Genomic DNA, 17,840 nt, shown 5'->3' with positions numbered 1-17,840 from the left:
CTCTACCTCTATTCTCTCTCTACCTCTACCTCTTTCTCTACCTCCTCTATTCTCTCTACCTCTTCCTCTACCTATACCTCCTCTATTCTCTTTATACCTCTACCTCTTCCTCTACCTCCTCTATTCTCTCTCTACCTCTACCTCTATTCTCTCTCTACCTCTACCTCTTCCTCTACCTCCTCTATTCTCTCTCTACCTCTACCTCTATTCTCTCTCTACCTCTACCTCTTCCTCTACCTCCTCTATTCTCTTTATACCTCTACCTCTTCCTCTACCTCCTCTATTCTCTCTCTACCTCTACCTCTATTCTCTCTCTACCTCTACCTCTTCCTCTACCTCCTCTATTCTCTCTCTACCTCTACCTCTACCTCTATTCTCTCTCTATCTCTACCTCTTCCTCTACCTCCTCTATTCTCTCTCTACCTCTACCTCTTCCTCTACCTCCTCTATTCTCTCTCTACCTCTACCTCTACCTCTATTCTCTCTCTATCTCTACCTCTTCCTTTACCTCCTCTATTCTCTCTCTCTCTACCTCTTTCTATGTCTGTCTCTCTCTCTCTTTCTAACTCTCTCTACCTCTTCCTGTCTGTCTGTCTCTCTCTTTCTATCTCTCTCTCTCTCTACCTCTTTCTCTGTCTCTCTCTCTCTTTCTATCTCTCTCTCTACCTCTTTCTCTGTCTGTCTCTCTCTCTCTTTCTATCTCTCTCTGCCTCTTTCTATGTGTGTATGTCTCTCTCTTTCTATCTCTCTCTACCTCTTTCTGTCTGTCTCTTTCTTTCTATCTATCTCTCTCTCTACCTCTTTCTCTGTCTCTCTCTCTCTCTTTCTATCTCTCTCTACCTCTTTCTATGTGTGTATGTCTCTCTCTTTCTATCTCTCTCTCTCTACCTCTTTCTATGTGTGTCTGTCTCTCTCTTTCTATCTCTCTCTACCTCTTTCTCTGTCTGTCTCTCTCTTTCTATCTCTCTCTACCTCTTTCTCTGTCTGTCTCTCTCTTTCTATCTCTCTCTATCTCTACCTCTTTCTCTGTCTGTCTCTCTACCTCTTTCTCTGTCTGTCTCTCTCTTTCTATCTCTCTCTACCTCTTTCTCTGTCTGTCTCTCTCTTTCTATCTCTCTCTCTCTCTACCTCTTTCTCTGTCTGTCTCTCTCTTTCTATCTCTCTCTATCTCTACCTCTTTCTCTGTCTGTCTCTCTCTTTCTATCTCTCTCTACCTCTTTCTCTGTCTGTCTCTCTCTTTCTATCTCTCTCTATCTCTGTCTGTCTCTCTCTTTCTATCTCTCTCTCGCTCTACCTCTTTCTCTGTCTGTCTCTCTCTCTCTACCTCTTTCTCTGTCTGTCTCTCTCTTTCTATCTCTCTCTACATCTTTCTCTGTCTGTCTCTCTCTCCCTCTACCTCTTTCTCTGTCTGTCTCTCTCTTTCTATCTCTCTCTATCTCTTCCTCTTTCTCTGTCTGTCTCTCTCTTTCTATCTCTCTCTCGCTCTACCTCTTTCTCTGTCTGTCTCTCTCTCTTTCTATCTCTCTCTACCTCTTTCTCTGTCTACGTCTCTCTCTCTCTCTCTACCTCTTTCTCTGTCTGTCTCTCTCTTTCTATCTCTCTCTACCTCTTTCTCTGTCTACGTCTCTCTCTCTCTCTCTACCTCTTTCTCTGTCTGTCTCTCTCTTTCTATCTCTCTCTACCTCTTTCTCTGTCTGTCTCTCTCTCCCTCTACCTCTTTCTCTGTCTGTCTCTCTCTTTCTATCTCTCTCTACCTCTACCTCTTTCTCTGTCTGTCTCTCTCTTTCTATCTCTCTCTACCTCTTTCTGTCTCTCTCTCTTTCTATCTCTCTCTATCTCTATCTCTACCTCTTTCTCTGTCTGTCTCTCTCTTTCTATCTCTCTCTCTCTCTACCTCTTTCTCTGTCTGTCTCTCTTTCTATCTCTCTCTACCTCTTTCTCTGTCTGTCTCTCTCTCTCTTTCTATCTCTCTCTGCCTCTTTCTATGTGTGTATGTCTCTCTCTTTCTATCTCTCTCTACCTCTTTCTGTCTGTCTGTCTCTCTCTTTCTATCTATCTCTCTCTCTACCTCTTTCTCTGTCTCTCCCTCTTTCTATCTCCCTCTCTACCTCTTTCTCTGTCTGTATCTCTCTCTCTTTCTATCTCTCTCTACCTCTTTCTATGTGTGTATGTCTCTCTCTTTCTATCTCTCTCTCTCTCTACCTCTTTCTGTGTGTGTCTGTCTCTCTCTTTCTATCTCTCTCTACCTCTTTCTCTCTCTGTCTCTCTCTTTCTATCTCTCTCTATCTCTACCTCTTTCTCTGTCTGTCTCTCTCTTTCTATCTCTCTCTACCTCTTTCTCTGTCTCTCTCTCTCTCTTTCTATCTCCCTCTCTACCTCTTTCTCTGTCTGTATCTCTCTCTCTTTCTATCTCTCTCTACCTCTTTCTATGTGTGTATGTCTCTCTCTTTCTATCTCTCTCTCTCTACCTCTTTCTATGTGTCTGTCTCTCTCTTTCTATCTCTCTCTACCTCTTTCTCTGTCTGTCTCTCTCTTTCTATCTCTCTCTATCTCTACCTCTTTCTCTGTCTGTCTCTCTCTTTCTATCTCTCTCTCTACCTCTTTCTCTGTCTGTCTCTCTCTCTTTCTATCTCTCTCTACCTCTTTCTCTGTCTGTCTCTCTCTTTCTATCTCTCTCTATCTCTACCTCTTTCTCTGTCTGTCTCTCTCTTTCTGTCTCTCTACCTCTTTCCTCTTTCTCTGTCTGTCTCTCTCTTTCTATCTCTCTCTATCTCTACCTCTTTCTCTGTCTGTCTCTCTCTTTCTATCTCTCTCTACCTCTTTCTCTGTCTGTCTCTCTCTTTCTATCTCTCTCTACCTCTTTCTCTGTCTGTCTCTCTCTCTTTCTCTCTCTCTCTATCTCTCTTTCTCTGTCTGTCTCTCTCTCTATCTCTCTCTACCTCTTTCTCTGTCTTCTGTCTGTCTGTCTCTCTCTTTCTATCTCTGTCTCTCTACCTCTTTCTCTGTCTGTCTCTCTCTTTCTATCTCTCTCTACCTCTCTTCTCTCTCTGTCTGTCTCTCTCTTTCTATCTCTCTACCTCTACCTCTTTCTCTGTCTGTCTCTCTCTTTCTATCTCTCTCTACCTCTTTCTCTGTCTGTCTCTCTCTTTCTACCTCTTTCTCTGTCTGTCTCTCTCTCTATCTCTCTCTACCTCTTTCTCTGTCTGTCTCTCTCTCTTCTCTCTCTATCTCTACCTCTTTCTCTGTCTCTTCTCTTTCTGTCTCTCTACCTCTTTCTCTGTCTCTCTCTTTCTATCTCTCTCTATCTCTACCTCTTTCTCTGTCTGTCTCTCTCTTTCTATCTCTCTCTACCTCTTTCTCTGTCTGTCTCTCTCTTTCTATCTCTCTCTCTACCTCTTTCTCTGTCTGTCTCTCTCTTTCTATCTCTCTCTATCTCTACCTCTTTCTCTGTCTGTCTCTCTCTTTCTATCTCTCTCTACCTCTTTCTCTGTCTACGTCTCTCTCTCTCTTTCTATCTCTCTCTACCTCTTTCTATGTCTGTATGTCTCTCTCTTTCTATCTCTCTCTCTCTACCTCTTTCTATGTGTGTCTGTCTCTCTCTTTCTATCTCTCTCTACCTCTTTCTCTGTCTGTCTCTCTCTTTCTATCTCTCTCTACCTCTTTCTCTGTCTGTCTCTCTCTTTCTATCTCTCTCTATCTCTACCTCTTTCTCTGTCTGTCTCTCTCTTTCTGTCTCTCTACCTCTTTCTCTGTCTGTCTCTCTCTTTCTATCTCTCTCTACCTCTTTCTCTGTCTGTCTCTCTCTTTCTATCTCTCTCTCTCTCTACCTCTTTCTCTGTCTGTCTCTCTCTTTCTATCTCTCTCTATCTCTACCTCTTTCTCTGTCTGTCTCTCTCTTTCTATCTCTCTCTACCTCTTTCTCTGTCTGTCTCTCTCTTTCTATCTCTCTCTATCTCTGTCTGTCTCTCTCTTTCTATCTCTCTCTCGCTCTACCTCTTTCTCTGTCTGTCTCTCTCTCTCTACCTCTTTCTCTGTCTGTCTCTCTCTTTCTATCTCTCTCTACCTCTTTCTCTGTCTGTCTCTCTCTATCTCTACCTCTTTCTCTGTCTGTCTCTCTCTTTCTATCTCTCTCTATCTCTACCTCTTTCTCTGTCTGTCTCTCTCTTTCTATCTCTCTCTCGCTCTACCTCTTTCTCTGTCTCTCTCTCTCTTTCTATCTCTCTCTACCTCTTTCTCTGTCTACGTCTCTCTCTCTCTCTCTCTACCTCTTTCTCTGTCTGTCTCTCTCTTTCTATCTCTCTCTACCTCTTTCTCTGTCTACGTCTCTCTCTCTCTCTCTACCTCTTTCTCTGTCTGTCTCTCTCTTTCTATCTCTCTCTACCTCTTTCTCTGTCTGTCTCTCTCTCCCTCTACCTCTTTATCTGTCTGTCTCTCTCTTTCTATCTCTCTCTACCTCTACCTCTTTCTCTGTCTGTCTCTCTCTTTCTATCTCTCTCTACCTCTTTCTGTCTGTCTCTCTCTTTCTATCTCTATCTCTATCTCTACCTCTTTCTCTGTCTGTCTCTCTCTTTCTATCTCTCTCTCTCTCTACCTCTTTCTCTGTCTGTCTCTCTTTCTATCTCTCTCTACCTCTTTCTCTGTCTGTCTCTCTCTCTCTTTCTATCTCTCTCTGCCTCTTTCTATGTGTGTATGTCTCTCTCTTTCTATCTCTCTCTACCTCTTTCTGTCTGTCTGTCTCTCTCTTTCTATCTATCTCTCTCTCTACCTCTTTCTCTGTCTCTCCCTCTTTCTATCTCCTCTCTACCTCTTTCTCTGTCTGTATCTCTCTCTCTTTCTATCTCTCTCTACCTCTTTCTATGTGTGTATGTCTCTCTCTTTCTATCTCTCTCTCTCTCTACCTCTTTCTGTGTGTGTCTGTCTCTCTCTTTCTATCTCTCTCTACCTCTTTCTCTGTCTGTCTCTCTCTTTCTATCTCTCTCTATCTCTACCTCTTTCTCTGTCTGTCTCTCTCTTTCTATCTCTCTCTACCTCTTTCTCTGTCTCTCTCTCTCTCTTTCTATCTCCCTCTCTACCTCTTTCTCTGTCTGTATCTCTCTCTCTTTCTATCTCTCTCTACCTCTTTCTATGTGTGTATGTCTCTCTCTTTCTATCTCTCTCTCTCTACCTCTTTCTATGTGTGTCTGTCTCTCTCTTTCTATCTCTCTCTACCTCTTTCTCTGTCTGTCTCTCTCTTTCTATCTCTCTCTATCTCTACCTCTTTCTCTGTCTGTCTCTCTCTTTCTATCTCTCTCTCTACCTCTTTCTCTGTCTGTCTCTCTCTTTCTATCTCTCTCTACCTCTTTCTCTGTCTGTCTCTCTCTTTCTATCTCTCTCTATCTCTACCTCTTTCTCTGTCTGTCTCTCTCTTTCTGTCTCTCTACCTCTTTCTCTGTCTGTCTCTCTCTTTCTATCTCTCTCTATCTCTACCTCTTTCTCTGTCTGTCTCTCTCTTTCTATCTCTCTCTACCTCTTTCTCTGTCTGTCTCTCTCTTTCTATCTCTCTCTCTCTACCTCTTTCTCTGTCTGTCTCTCTCTTTCTATCTCTCTCTATCTCTACCTCTTTCTCTGTCTGTCTCTCTCTTTCTATCTCTCTCTACCTCTTTCTCTGTCTACGTCTCTCTCTCTCTCTCTACCTCTTTCTCTGTCTGTCTCTCTCTTTCTATCTCTCTCTACCTCTTTCTCTGTCTACGTCTCTCTCTCTCTCTACCTCTTTCTCTGTCTGTCTCTCTCTTTCTATCTCTCTCTACCTCTTTCTCTGTCTGTCTCTCTCTCCCTCTACCTCTTTCTCTGTCTGTCTCTCTCTTTCTATCTCTCTCTACCTCTACCTCTTTCTCTGTCTGTCTCTCTCTTTCTATCTCTCTCTACCTCTTTCTGTCTCTCTGTCTGTCTCTCTCTTTCTATCTCTCTCTCTACCTCTTTCTCTGTCTGTCTCTCTCTTTCTCTCTCTCTACCTCTTTCTCTGTCTGTCTCTCTTTCTATCTCTCTCTATCTCTACCTCTTTCTCTGTCTGTCTCTCTCTTTCTGTCTCTCTACCTCTTTCTCTGTCTGTCTCTCTCTTTCTATCTCTCTCTATCTCTACCTCTTTCTCTGTCTGTCTCTCTCTTTCTATCTCTCTCTACCTCTTTCTCTGTCTGTCTCTCTCTTTCTATCTCTCTCTCTCTACCTCTTTCTCTGTCTGTCTCTCTCTTTCTATCTCTCTCTATCTCTACCTCTTTCTCTGTCTGTCTCTCTCTTTCTATCTCTCTCTACCTCTTTCTCTGTCTACGTCTCTCTCTCTCTCTCTACCTCTTTCTCTGTCTGTCTCTCTCTTTCTATCTCTCTCTACCTCTTTCTCTGTCTGTCTCTCTCTTTCTATCTCTCTCTCTCTACCTCTTTCTCTGTCTGTCTCTCTCTTTCTATCTCTCTCTATCTCTACCTCTTTCTCTGTCTGTCTCTCTCTTTCTATCTCTCTCTACCTCTTTCTCTGTCTACGTCTCTCTCTCTCTCTACCTCTTTCTCTGTCTGTCTCTCTCTTTCTATCTCTCTCTACCTCTTTCTCTGTCTGTCTCTCTCTCCCTCTACCTCTTTCTCTGTCTGTCTCTCTCTTTCTATCTCTCTCTCTTTCTCTACCTCTTTCTCTGTCTGTCTCTCTCTTTCTATCTCTCTCTACCTCTTTCTGTCTCTCTGTCTCTTTCTATCTCTCTCTACCTCTACCTCTTTCTCTGTCTGTCTCTCTCTTTCTATCTCTCTCTACCTCTTTCTGTCTCTCTGTCTCTTTCTATCTCTCTCTATCTCTACCTCTTTCTCTGTCTGTCTCTCTCTTTCTATCTCTCTCTATCTCTACCTCTTTCTCTGTCTGTCTCTCTCTTTCTATCTCTCTCTCTCTCTACCTCTTTCTGTCTCTCTCTCTCTTTCTATCTCTCTCTATCTCTACCTCTTTCTCTGTCTGTCTCTCTTTCTATCTCTCTCTACCTCTTTCTCTGTCTGTCTCTCTCTCTCTCTTTCTATCTCTCTCTCTGTCTCTTTCTATGTGTGTATGTCTCTCTCTTTCTATCTCTCTCTACCTCTTTCTGTCTGTCTGTCTCTCTCTTTCTATCTATCTCTCTCTCTCTACCTCTTTCTCTGTCTCTCTCTCTCTCTTTCTATCTCTCTCTACCTCTTTCTTTGTCTGTCTCTCTCTCTTTCTATCTCTCTCTACCTCTTTCTATGTGTGTATGTCTCTCTCTTTCTATCTCTCTCTCTCTACCTCTTTCTATGTGTGTCTGTCTCTCTCTTTCTATCTCTCTCTACCTCTTTCTCTGTCTGTCTGTCTCTCTCTTTCTATCTCTCTCTATCTCTACCTCTTTTTCTGTCTGTCTCTCTCTTTCTATCTCTCTCTCTCTACCTCTTTCTCTGTCTGTCTCTCTCTTTCTATCTCTCTCTATCTCTACCTCTTTTTCTGTCTGTCTCTCTCTTTCTATCTCTCTCTCTCTACCTCTTTCTCTGTCTGTCTCTCTCTTTCTATCTCTCTCTACCTCTTTCTCTGTCTGTCTCTCTCTTTCTATCTCTCTCTATCTCTACCTCTTTCTCTGTCTGTCTCTCTCTTTCTGTCTCTCTACCTCTTTCTCTGTCTGTCTCTCTCTTTCTATCTCTCTCTATCTCTACCTCTTTCTCTGTCTGTCTCTCTCTTTCTATCTCTCTCTACCTCTTTCTCTGTCTGTCTCTCTCTTTCTATCTCTCTCTCTCTACCTCTTTCTCTGTCTGTCTCTCTCTTTCTATCTCTCTCTATCTCTACCTCTTTCTCTGTCTGTCTCTCTCTTTCTATCTCTCTCTACCTCTTTCTCTGTCTGTCTCTCTCTTTCTATCTCTCTCTCTATCTCTGTCTGTCTCTCTCTTTCTATCTCTCTCTCGCTCTACCTCTTTCTCTGTCTGTCTCTCTCTCTCTCTACCTCTTTCTCTGTCTCTCTCTCTTTCTATCTCTCTCTCTCTACTATCTTTCTATGTGTGTCTGTCTCTCTTTCTATCTCTCTCTACCTCTTTCTCTGTCTGTCTCTCTCTTTCTATCTCTCTCTATCTCTACCTCTTTTCTGTCTGTCTCTCTCTTTTCTATCTCTCTCTACCTCTTTCTCTGTCTGTCTCTCTCTTTCTATCTCTCTCTACCTCTTTCTCTGTCTGTCTCTCTCTTTCTATCTCTCTCTATCTCTACCTCTTTCTCTGTCTGTCTCTCTCTTTCTGTCTCTCTATTCTTTCTCTGTCTGTCTCTCTCTTTCTATCTCTCTCTATCTCTACCTCTTTCTCTGTCTGTCTCTCTCTTTCTATCTCTCTCTACCTCTTTCTCTGTCTGTCTCTCTCTTTCTATCTCTCTCTCTACCTCTTTCTCTGTCTGTCTCTCTCTCTCTCTACCTCTTTCTCTGTCTGTCTCTCTCTTTCTATCTCTCTCTACATCTTTCTCTGTCTGTCTCTCTCTCCTCTACCTCTTTCTCTGTCTGTCTCTCTCTTTCTATCTCTCTCTATCTCTACCTCTTTCTCTGTCTGTCTCTCTCTTTCTATCTCTCTCTCGCTCTACCTCTTTCTCTGTCTGTCTCTCTCTCTTTCTATCTCTCTCTCTACCTCTTTCTCTGTCTACTTCTCTCTCTCTCTCTCTCTCTACCTCTTTCTCTGTCTGTCTCTCTCTTTCTATCTCTCTCTACCTCTTTCTCTGTCTACGTCTCTCTCTCTCCCTCTACCTCTTTCTCTGTCTGTCTCTCTCTTTCTATCTCTCTCTACCTCTTTCTCTGTCTGTCTCTCTCTCCCTCTACCTCTTTCTCTGTCTGTCTCTCTCTTTCTATCTCTCTCTACCTCTACCTCTTTCTCTGTCTGTCTCTCTCTTTCTATCTCTCTCTACCTCTTTCTGTCTCTCTCTCTTTCTATCTCTCTCTATCTCTATCTCTACCTCTTTCTCTGTCTGTCTCTCTCTTTCTATCTCTCTCTCTCTCTACCTCTTTCTCTGTCTGTCTCTCTTTCTATCTCTCTCTACCTCTTTCTCTGTCTGTCTCTCTCTCTCTTTCTATCTCTCTCTGCCTCTTTCTATGTGTGTATGTCTCTCTCTTTCTATCTCTCTCTACCTCTTTCTGTCTGTCTGTCTCTCTCTTTCTATCTATCTCTCTCTCTACCTCTTTCTCTGTCTCTCCCTCTTTCTATCTCCCTCTCTACCTCTTTCTCTGTCTGTATCTCTCTCTCTTTCTATCTCTCTCTACCTCTTTCTATGTGTGTATGTCTCTCTCTTTCTATCTCTCTCTCTCTCTACCTCTTTCTGTGTGTGTCTGTCTCTCTCTTTCTATCTCTCTCTACCTCTTTCTCTGTCTGTCTCTCTCTTTCTATCTCTCTCTATCTCTACCTCTTTCTCTGTCTGTCTCTCTCTTTCTATCTCTCTCTACCTCTTTCTCTGTCTCTCTCTCTCTTTCTATCTCCCTCTCTACCTCTTTCTCTGTCTGTATCTCTCTCTCTTTCTATCTCTCTCTACCTCTTTCTATGTGTGTATGTCTCTCTCTTTCTATCTCTCTCTCTCTACCTCTTTCTATGTGTGTCTGTCTCTCTCTTTCTATCTCTCTCTACCTCTTTCTCTGTCTGTCTCTCTCTTTCTATCTCTCTATCTCTACCTCTTTCTCTGTCTGTCTCTCTCTTTCTATCTCTCTCTCTACCTCTTTCTCTGTCTGTCTCTCTCTTTCTATCTCTCTCTACCTCTTTCTCTGTCTGTCTCTCTCTTTCTATCTCTCTCTATCTCTACCTCTTTCTCTGTCTGTCTCTCTCTTTCTGTCTCTCTACCTCTTTCTCTGTCTGTCTCTCTCTTTCTATCTCTCTCTATCTCTACCTCTTTCTCTGTCTGTCTCTCTCTTTCTATCTCTCTCTACCTCTTTCTCTGTCTGTCTCTCTCTTTCTATCTCTCTCTCTCTACCTCTTTCTCTGTCTGTCTCTCTCTTTCTATCTCTCTCTATCTCTACCTCTTTCTCTGTCTGTCTCTCTCTTTCTATCTCTCTCTACCTCTTTCTCTGTCTACGACTCTCTCTCTCTCTCTCTACCTCTTTCTCTGTCTGTCTCTCTCTTTCTATCTCTCTCTACCTCTTTCTCTGTCTACGTCTCTCTCTCTCTCTACCTCTTTCTCTGTCTGTCTCTCTCTTTCTATCTCTCTCTACCTCTTTCTCTGTCTGTCTCTCTCTCCCTCTACCTCTTTCTCTGTCTGTCTCTCTCTTTCTATCTCTCTCTACCTCTACCTCTTTCTCTGTCTGTCTCTCTCTTTCTATCTCTCTCTACCTCTTTCTGTCTCTCTGTCTGTCTCTCTCTTTCTATCTCTCTCTCTACCTCTTTCTCTGTCTGTCTCTCTCTTTCTATCTCTCTCTACCTCTTTCTCTGTCTGTCTCTCTCTTTCTATCTCTCTCTATCTCTACCTCTTTCTCTGTCTGTCTCTCTCTTTCTGTCTCTCTACCTCTTTCTCTGTCTGTCTCTCTCTTTCTATCTCTCTCTATCTCTACCTCTTTCTCTGTCTGTCTCTCTCTTTCTATCTCTCTCTACCTCTTTCTCTGTCTGTCTCTCTCTTTCTATCTCTCTCTCTCTACCTCTTTCTCTGTCTGTCTCTCTCTTTCTATCTCTCTCTATCTCTACCTCTTTCTCTGTCTGTCTCTCTCTTTCTATCTCTCTCTACCTCTTTCTCTGTCTACGTCTCTCTCTCTCTCTTTCTATCTCTCTCTACCTCTTTCTATGTGTGTATGTCTCTCTCTTTCTATCTCTCTCTCTCTACCTCTTTCTATGTGTGTCTGTCTCTCTCTTTCTATCTCTCTCTACCTCTTTCTCTGTCTGTCTCTCTCTTTCTATCTCTCTCTACCTCTTTCTCTGTCTGTCTCTCTCTTTCTATCTCTCTCTATCTCTACCTCTTTCTCTGTCTGTCTCTCTCTTTCTGTCTCTCTACCTCTTTCTCTGTCTGTCTCTCTCTTTCTATCTCTCTCTACCTCTTTCTCTGTCTGTCTCTCTCTTTCTATCTCTCTCTCTCTCTACCTCTTTCTCTGTCTGTCTCTCTCTTTCTATCTCTCTCTATCTCTACCTCTTTCTCTGTCTGTCTCTCTCTTTCTATCTCTCTCTACCTCTTTCTCTGTCTGTCTCTCTCTTTCTATCTCTCTCTATCTCTGTCTGTCTCTCTCTTTCTATCTCTCTCTCGCTCTACCTCTTTCTCTGTCTGTCTCTCTCTCTCTACCTCTTTCTCTGTCTGTCTCTCTCTTTCTATCTCTCTCTACATCTTTCTCTGTCTGTCTATCTCTCCCTCTACCTCTTTCTCTGTCTGTCTCTCTCTTTCTATCTCTCTCTATCTCTACCTCTTTCTCTGTCTGTCCCTCTCTTTCTATCTCTCTCTCGCTCTACCTCTTTCTCTGTCTGTCTCTCTCTCTCTTTCTATCTCTCTCTACCTCTTTCTCTGTCTACGTCTCTCTCTCTCTCTCTCTACCTCTTTCTCTGTCTGTCTCTCTCCCTTTCTATCTCTCTCTACCTCTTTCTCTGTCTACGTCTCTCTCTCTCTCTACCTCTTTCTCTGTCTGTCTCTCTCTTTCTATCTCTCTCTACCTCTTTCTCTGTCTCTCTCTCTCCCTCTACCTCTTTCTCTGTCTGTCTCTCTCTTTCTATCTCTCTCTACCTCTACCTCTTTCTCTGCCTGTCTCTCTCTTTCTATCTCTCTCTACCTCTTTCTGTCTCTCTCTCTTTCTATCTCTCTATCTGTCTCTCTACCTCTTTCTCTGTCTGTCTCTCTCTTTCTATCTCTCTCTCTCTACCTCTTTCTCTGTCTGTCTCTCTTTCTATCTCTCTCTACCTCTTTCTCTGTCTGTCTCTCTCTCTTTCTATCTCTCTGCCTCTTTCTATGTGTGTATGTCTCTCTCTTTCTATCTCTCTCTACCTCTTTCTGTCTGTCTGTCTCTCTCTTTCTATCTATCTCTCTCTCTACCTCTTTCTCTGTCTCTCCCTCTTTCTATCTCCCTCTCTACCTCTTTCTCTGTCTGTATCTCTCTCTCTTTCTATCTCTCTCTACCTCTTTCTATGTGTGTATGTCTCTCTTTCTATCTCTCTCTCTCTCTACCTCTTTCTGTGTGTGTCTGTCTCTCTCTTTCTATCTCTCTACCTCTTTCTCTGTCTGTCTCTCTCTTTCTATCTCTCTCTATCTCTACCTCTTTCTCTGTCTGTCTCTCTCTTTCTATCTCTCTCTACCTCTTTTCTGTCTCTCTCTCTCTCTTTCTATCTCCTCTCTACCTCTTTCTCTGTCTGTATCTCTCTCTCTTTCTATCTCTCTCTACCTCTTTCTATGTGTGTATGTCTCTCTCTTTTCTATCTCTCTCTCTCTCTACCTCTTTCTATGTGTGTCTGTCTCTCTCTTTCTATCTCTCTCTACCTCTTTCTCTGTCTGTCTCTCTCTTTCTATCTCTCTCTATCTCTACCTCTTTCTCTGTCTGTCTCTCTCTTTCTATCTCTCTCTCTACCTCTTTCTCTGTCTGTCTCTCTCTTTCTATCTCTCTCTACCTCTTTCTCTGTCTGTCTCTCTCTTTCTATCTCTATCTCTACCTCTTTCTCTGTCTGTCTCTCTCTTTCTGTCTCTCTACCTCTTTCTCTGTCTGTCTCTCTCTTTCTATCTCTCTCTATCTCTACCTCTTTTCTGTCTGTCTCTCTCTTTCTATCTCTCTCTACCTCTTTCTCTGTCTGTCTCTCTCTTTCTATCTCTCTCTCTCTACCTCTTTCTCTGTCTGTCTCTCTCTTTCTATCTCTCTCTATCTCTACCTCTTTCTCTGTCTGTCTCTCTCTTTCTATCTCTCTCTACCTCTTTCTCTGTCTACGACTCTCTCTCTCTCTCTACCTCTTTCTCTGTCTGTCTCTCTCTTTCTATCTCTCTCTACCTCTTTCTCTGTCTACGTCTCTCTCTCTCTCTACCTCTTTCTCTGTCTGTCTCTCTCTCTTTCTATCTCTCTCTACCTCTTTCTCTGTCTGTCTCTCTCTCTCCCTCTACCTCTTTCTCTGTCTGTCTCTCTCTTTCTATCTCTCTCTACCTCTACCTCTTTCTCTGTCTGTCTCTCTCTTTCTATCTCTCTCTACCTCTTTCTGTCTCTCTGTCTGTCTCTCTCTTTCTATCTCTCTCTCTCTACCTCTTTCTCTGTCTGTCTCTCTCTTTCTATCTCTCTCTACCTCTTTCTCTGTCTGTCTCTCTCTTTCTATCTCTCTCTATCTCTACCTCTCTCTCTGTCTGTCTCTCTCTTTCTCTCTCTCTACCTCTTTCTCTGTCTGTCTCTCTCTTTCTATCTCTCTCTGTCTCTACCTCTTTCTCTGTCTGTCTCTCTCTTTCTATCTCTCTCTACCTCTTTCTCTGTCTGTCTCTCTTTCTATCTCTCTCTCTCTACCTCTTTCTCTGTCTGTCTCTCTCTTTCTATCTCTCTCTATCTCTACCTCTTTCTCTGTCTGTCTCTCTCTTTCTATCTCTCTCTACCTCTTTCTCTGTCTACGTCTCTCTCTCTCTCTCTACCTCTTTCTCTGTCTGTCTCTCTCTTTCTATCTCTCTCTACCTCTTTCTCTGTCTGTCTCTCTCTTTCTATCTCTCTCTCTCTACCTCTTTCTCTGTCTGTCTCTCTCTTTCTATCTCTCTCTATCTCTACCTCTTTCTCTGTCTGTCTCTCTCTTTCTATCTCTCTCTACCTCTTTCTCTGTCTACGTCTCTCTCTCTCTCTACCTCTTTCTCTGTCTGTCTCTCTTTCTATCTCTCTCTACCTCTTTCTCTGTCTGTCTCTCTCTCCCTCTACCTCTTTCTCTGTCTGTCTCTCTCTTTCTATCTCTCTCTACCTCTACCTCTTTCTCTGTCTGTCTCTCTCTTTCTATCTCTCTACCTCTTTCTGTCTCTCTGTCTCTTTCTATCTCTCTCTACCCTCTACCTCTTTCTCTGTCTGTCTCTCTCTTTCTATCTCTCTCTACCTCTTTCTGTCTCTCTGTCTCTTTCTATCTCTCTCTATCTCTACCTCTTTCTCTGTCTGTCTCTCTCTTTCTATCTCTCTCTATCTCTACCTCTTTCTCTGTCTGTCTCTCTCTTTCTATCTCTCTCTCTCTCTACCTCTTTCTGTCTCTCTCTCTCTTTCTATCTCTCTCTATCTCTACCTCTTTCTCTGTCTGTCTCTCTTTCTATCTCTCTCTACCTCTTTCTCTGTCTGTCTCTCTCTCTCTCTTTCTATCTCTCTCTGCCTCTTTCTATGTGTGTATGTCTCTCTCTTTCTATCTCTCTCTACCTCTTTCTGTCTGTCTGTCTCTCTCTTTCTATCTATCTCTCTCTCTACCTCTTTCTCTGTCTCTCTCTCTCTCTTTCTATCTCCCTCTCTACCTCTTTCTTTGTCTGTATCTCTCTCTCTTTCTATCTCTCTCTACCTCTTTCTATGTGTGTATGTCTCTCTCTTTCTATCTCTCTCTCTCTACCTCTTTCTATGTGTGTCTGTCTCTCTCTTTCTATCTCTCTCTACCTCTTTCTCTGTCTGTCTCTCTCTTTCTATCTCTCTCTATCTCTACCTCTTTTTCTGTCTGTCTCTCTCTTTCTATCTCTCTCTCTCTACCTCTTTCTCTGTCTGTCTCTCTCTTTCTATCTCTCTCTATCTCTACCTCTTTTTCTGTCTGTCTCTCTCTTTCTATCTCTCTCTCTACCTCTTTCTCTGTCTGTCTCTCTCTTTCTATCTCTCTCTACCTCTTTCTCTGTCTGTCTCTCTCTTTCTATCTCTCTCTATCTCTACCTCTTTCTCTGTCTGTCTCTCTCTTTCTGTCTCTCTACCTCTTTCTCTGTCTGTCTCTCTCTTTCTATCTCTCTCTATCTCTACCTCTTTCTCTGTCTGTCTCTCTCTTTCTATCTCTCTCTACCTCTTTCTCTGTCTGTCTCTCTCTTTCTATCTCTCTCTCTCTACCTCTTTCTCTGTCTGTCTCTCTCTTTCTATCTCTCTCTATCTCTACCTCTTTCTCTGTCTGTCTCTCTCTTTCTATCTCTCTCTACCTCTTTCTCTGTCTGTCTCTCTTTCTATCTCTCTCTATCTCTGTCTGTCTCTCTCTTTCTATCTCTCTCTCGCTCTACCTCTTTCTCTGTCTGTCTCTCTCTCTCTCTACCTCTTTCTCTGTCTGTCTCTCTCTTTCTATCTCTCTCTCTCTCTACCTCTTTCTATGTGTGTCTGTCTCTCTCTTTCTATCTCTCTCTACCTCTTTCTCTGTCTGTCTCTCTCTTTCTATCTCTCTCTATCTCTACCTCTTTCTCTGTCTGTCTCTCTCTTTCTATCTCTCTCTCTACCTCTTTCTCTGTCTGTCTCTCTCTTTCTATCTCTCTCTACCTCTTTCTCTGTCTGTCTCTCTCTTTCTATCTCTCTCTATCTCTACCTCTTTCTCTGTCTGTCTCTCTCTTTCTGTCTCTCTACCTCTTTCTCTGTCTGTCTCTCTCTTTCTATCTCTCTCTATCTCTACCTCTTTCTCTGTCTGTCTCTCTCTTTCTATCTCTCTCTACCTCTTTCTCTGTCTGTCTCTCTCTTTCTATCTCTCTCTCTACCTCTTTCTCTGTCTGTCTCTCTCTTTCTCTCTCTCTCTATCTCTACCTCTTTCTCTGTCTGTCTCTCTCTTTCTATCTCTCTCTACCTCTTTCTCTGTCTGTCTCTCTCTTTCTATCTCTCTCTCGCTCTACCTCTTTCTCTGTCTGTCTCTCTCTCTTTCTATCTCTCTCTCGCTCTACCTCTTTCTCTGTCTGTCTGTCTCTCTCTCTCTACCTCTTTCTCTGTCTGTCTCTCTCTTTCTATCTCTCTCTACCTCTTTCTCTGTCTGTCTCTCTCTACCTCTACCTCTTTCTCTGTCTGTCTCTCTCTTTCTATCTCTCTCTACCTCTTTCTGTCTCTCTCTCTCTTTCTATCTCTCTCTATCTCTACCTCTTTCTCTGTCTGTCTCTCTCTTTCTATCTCTCTCTATCTCTACCTCTTTCTCTGTCTGTCTCTCTCTCTTTCTATCTATCTCTCTCTACCTCTTTCTCTGTCTGTCTCTCTCTCTATCTATCTCTCTTTCTCTGTCTGTCTCTCGTCTTTCTATCTCTCTCTCTACCTCTTTCTCTGTCTCTCTCTCTACCTCTTTCTCTGTCTGTCTCTCTCTTTCTATCTCTCTCTACCTCTACCTCTTTCTCTGCCTGTCTCTCTCTTTCTATCTCTCTCTACCTCTTTCTGTCTCTCTCTCTTTCTATCTCTCTTTCTGTCTCTCTACCTCTTTCTCTGTCTGTCTCTCTCTTTCTATCTCTCTCTACCTCTTTCTCTGTCTACGTCTCTCTCTATCTCTTAATATTCCCCAAGCGGGAAAATAAATAAGTATAAATATGTGTTGTATTTAAAATGGTATTTGTTCTTCACTGCTGTCCTTTTCTTGTGGCAACAGGTCACACATCTTGCTGCTGTGATGGCACACTGGAATTTCACCCAGTAGATATGGGAGTTTATCAAAATAGGATTTGTTTTCTAATTTCTTGTGGATCTGTGTAATCTCAGGGAAATGTGTGTCTGTAATATGGTCATACATTGGGCAGGAGGTTAGGAAGTGCAGCTCAGTTACCACATCATTTTGTGGGCAGTGAGCACATAGCCTGTCTTCTCTTAAGAGCCATGTCTGCCTACGGCAGCCTTTCTCACGTGTCAGTTTTTCTCCCACTCCCTCATCACTATATACTGTATACAGTATATATCTCCTCATTTCTCCCTCATTCTCAGAGATAGACCTTGAGCATTCTGGAACAGACAGGGGTGTCATAACAGTCATGACCCTTTCGCCCCGGGGTCACGCCCCCTTGTCTCGTATGCAAATCTATGCCATCATTAGCCTGTCACTTGTCAGTCTGTGGCTGTGCCAGCCAATGGCTGAGTGGGCAGTGAGGTGTCAGAATGTGCTCTGGGGTCAGAGGCCAGGCCCATTAGCCAAATGAGATTCATATCAACCAACAGAGCAGCTGTCACACGCTGAGGGGAACAAGGACCACACGTGACATGCTTTACTGTACACCTGAGGGAGAGAGAAGGAGGGAGAGAGAAGGATGGAGAGAGAAGGATGGAGAGAGAAGGAGGGAGAGAGAAGGAGGGAGAGAGAAGGAGAGATGGAGTGAGAAATAGAAAGAGGGAGAGGGAGAGAGATAATTAATGTGTGGATGTGTGTGCCCGTCTGTGTGGAAGGAGTTAGATTTTTCTCTCAGTCCTTTATTTCATGTGTATATATGTGTTCTATGTGTAATAATCTCTCTCTCTCTCAGGGTGGGAAGAAAGGGGAGAACTTTGACAAGTTCTTCACAGCGGCTCCGTCCGTGCTGACACCCTCTGACCCTGACGTTCTGGCGGCCATTGACCAGGAAGACTTCCTGGGCTTCTCCTTCATTAACCCTGAGCTCACCCCCCCGACCCTCACTGCCATCTGAGGGGGGGGCAGCTCTCTGTATTTTTTTATCCTCTTCCCTTGGTCTGAAAGGAGCAGCTCTGTCTCTCCCTATCCTCTCTGTCTGGGGGCTCCCCACATTCCCCTCACCGTCTAACAGTCTTTTTCTAAAGCAAATTTCAAAACAGAGAATAGCACACAATTTAAACAGAAACAATCAGTCTACACAACCTACAGATAACTCTCCCTCTGTGCTATACTCTAGAGCCTGAGTTCATGGCTTATCTTTCAGAGGAAGATCTGTGTGATACGGGGATGGATGGGCAGATTAGCGGTAAAAGTCAAATAACACATTTAGTTGATGCGATGCATACAAAACAACATCACTGTTATTTAAAGATGATGCAGTTCATTGCAAACAGATACTGTAAGATGACACT

General features: G+C 43.1%; 1 protein-coding gene across 1 annotated transcript in view; it reads left to right on the top strand.

Annotated features, from left to right (window-relative positions):
* LOC127914344 (protein kinase C alpha type-like) overlaps positions 1-17,525 on the top strand; it is a 69,402-nt gene extending 51,877 nt beyond the window's left edge. The window contains exon 17 of the mRNA XM_052490087.1: positions 17,282-17,525. Within this exon, the coding sequence (XP_052346047.1) occupies positions 17,282-17,443 (162 nt within the window). The 3' untranslated portion in view covers positions 17,444-17,525. The remainder of the gene's footprint in view (positions 1-17,281) is intronic.
* The last annotated feature ends 315 nt before the right edge of the window (positions 17,526-17,840 follow it).

Source organism: Oncorhynchus keta, chromosome 31 (genome assembly GCF_023373465.1).
Source record: "Oncorhynchus keta strain PuntledgeMale-10-30-2019 chromosome 31, Oket_V2, whole genome shotgun sequence".
In the NCBI taxonomy this organism is placed as follows: domain Eukaryota; kingdom Metazoa; phylum Chordata; class Actinopteri; order Salmoniformes; family Salmonidae; genus Oncorhynchus; species Oncorhynchus keta.
Note: the sequence above shows the minus strand (reverse complement) of the source record. Positions and strands in the feature narration are given on the sequence as shown.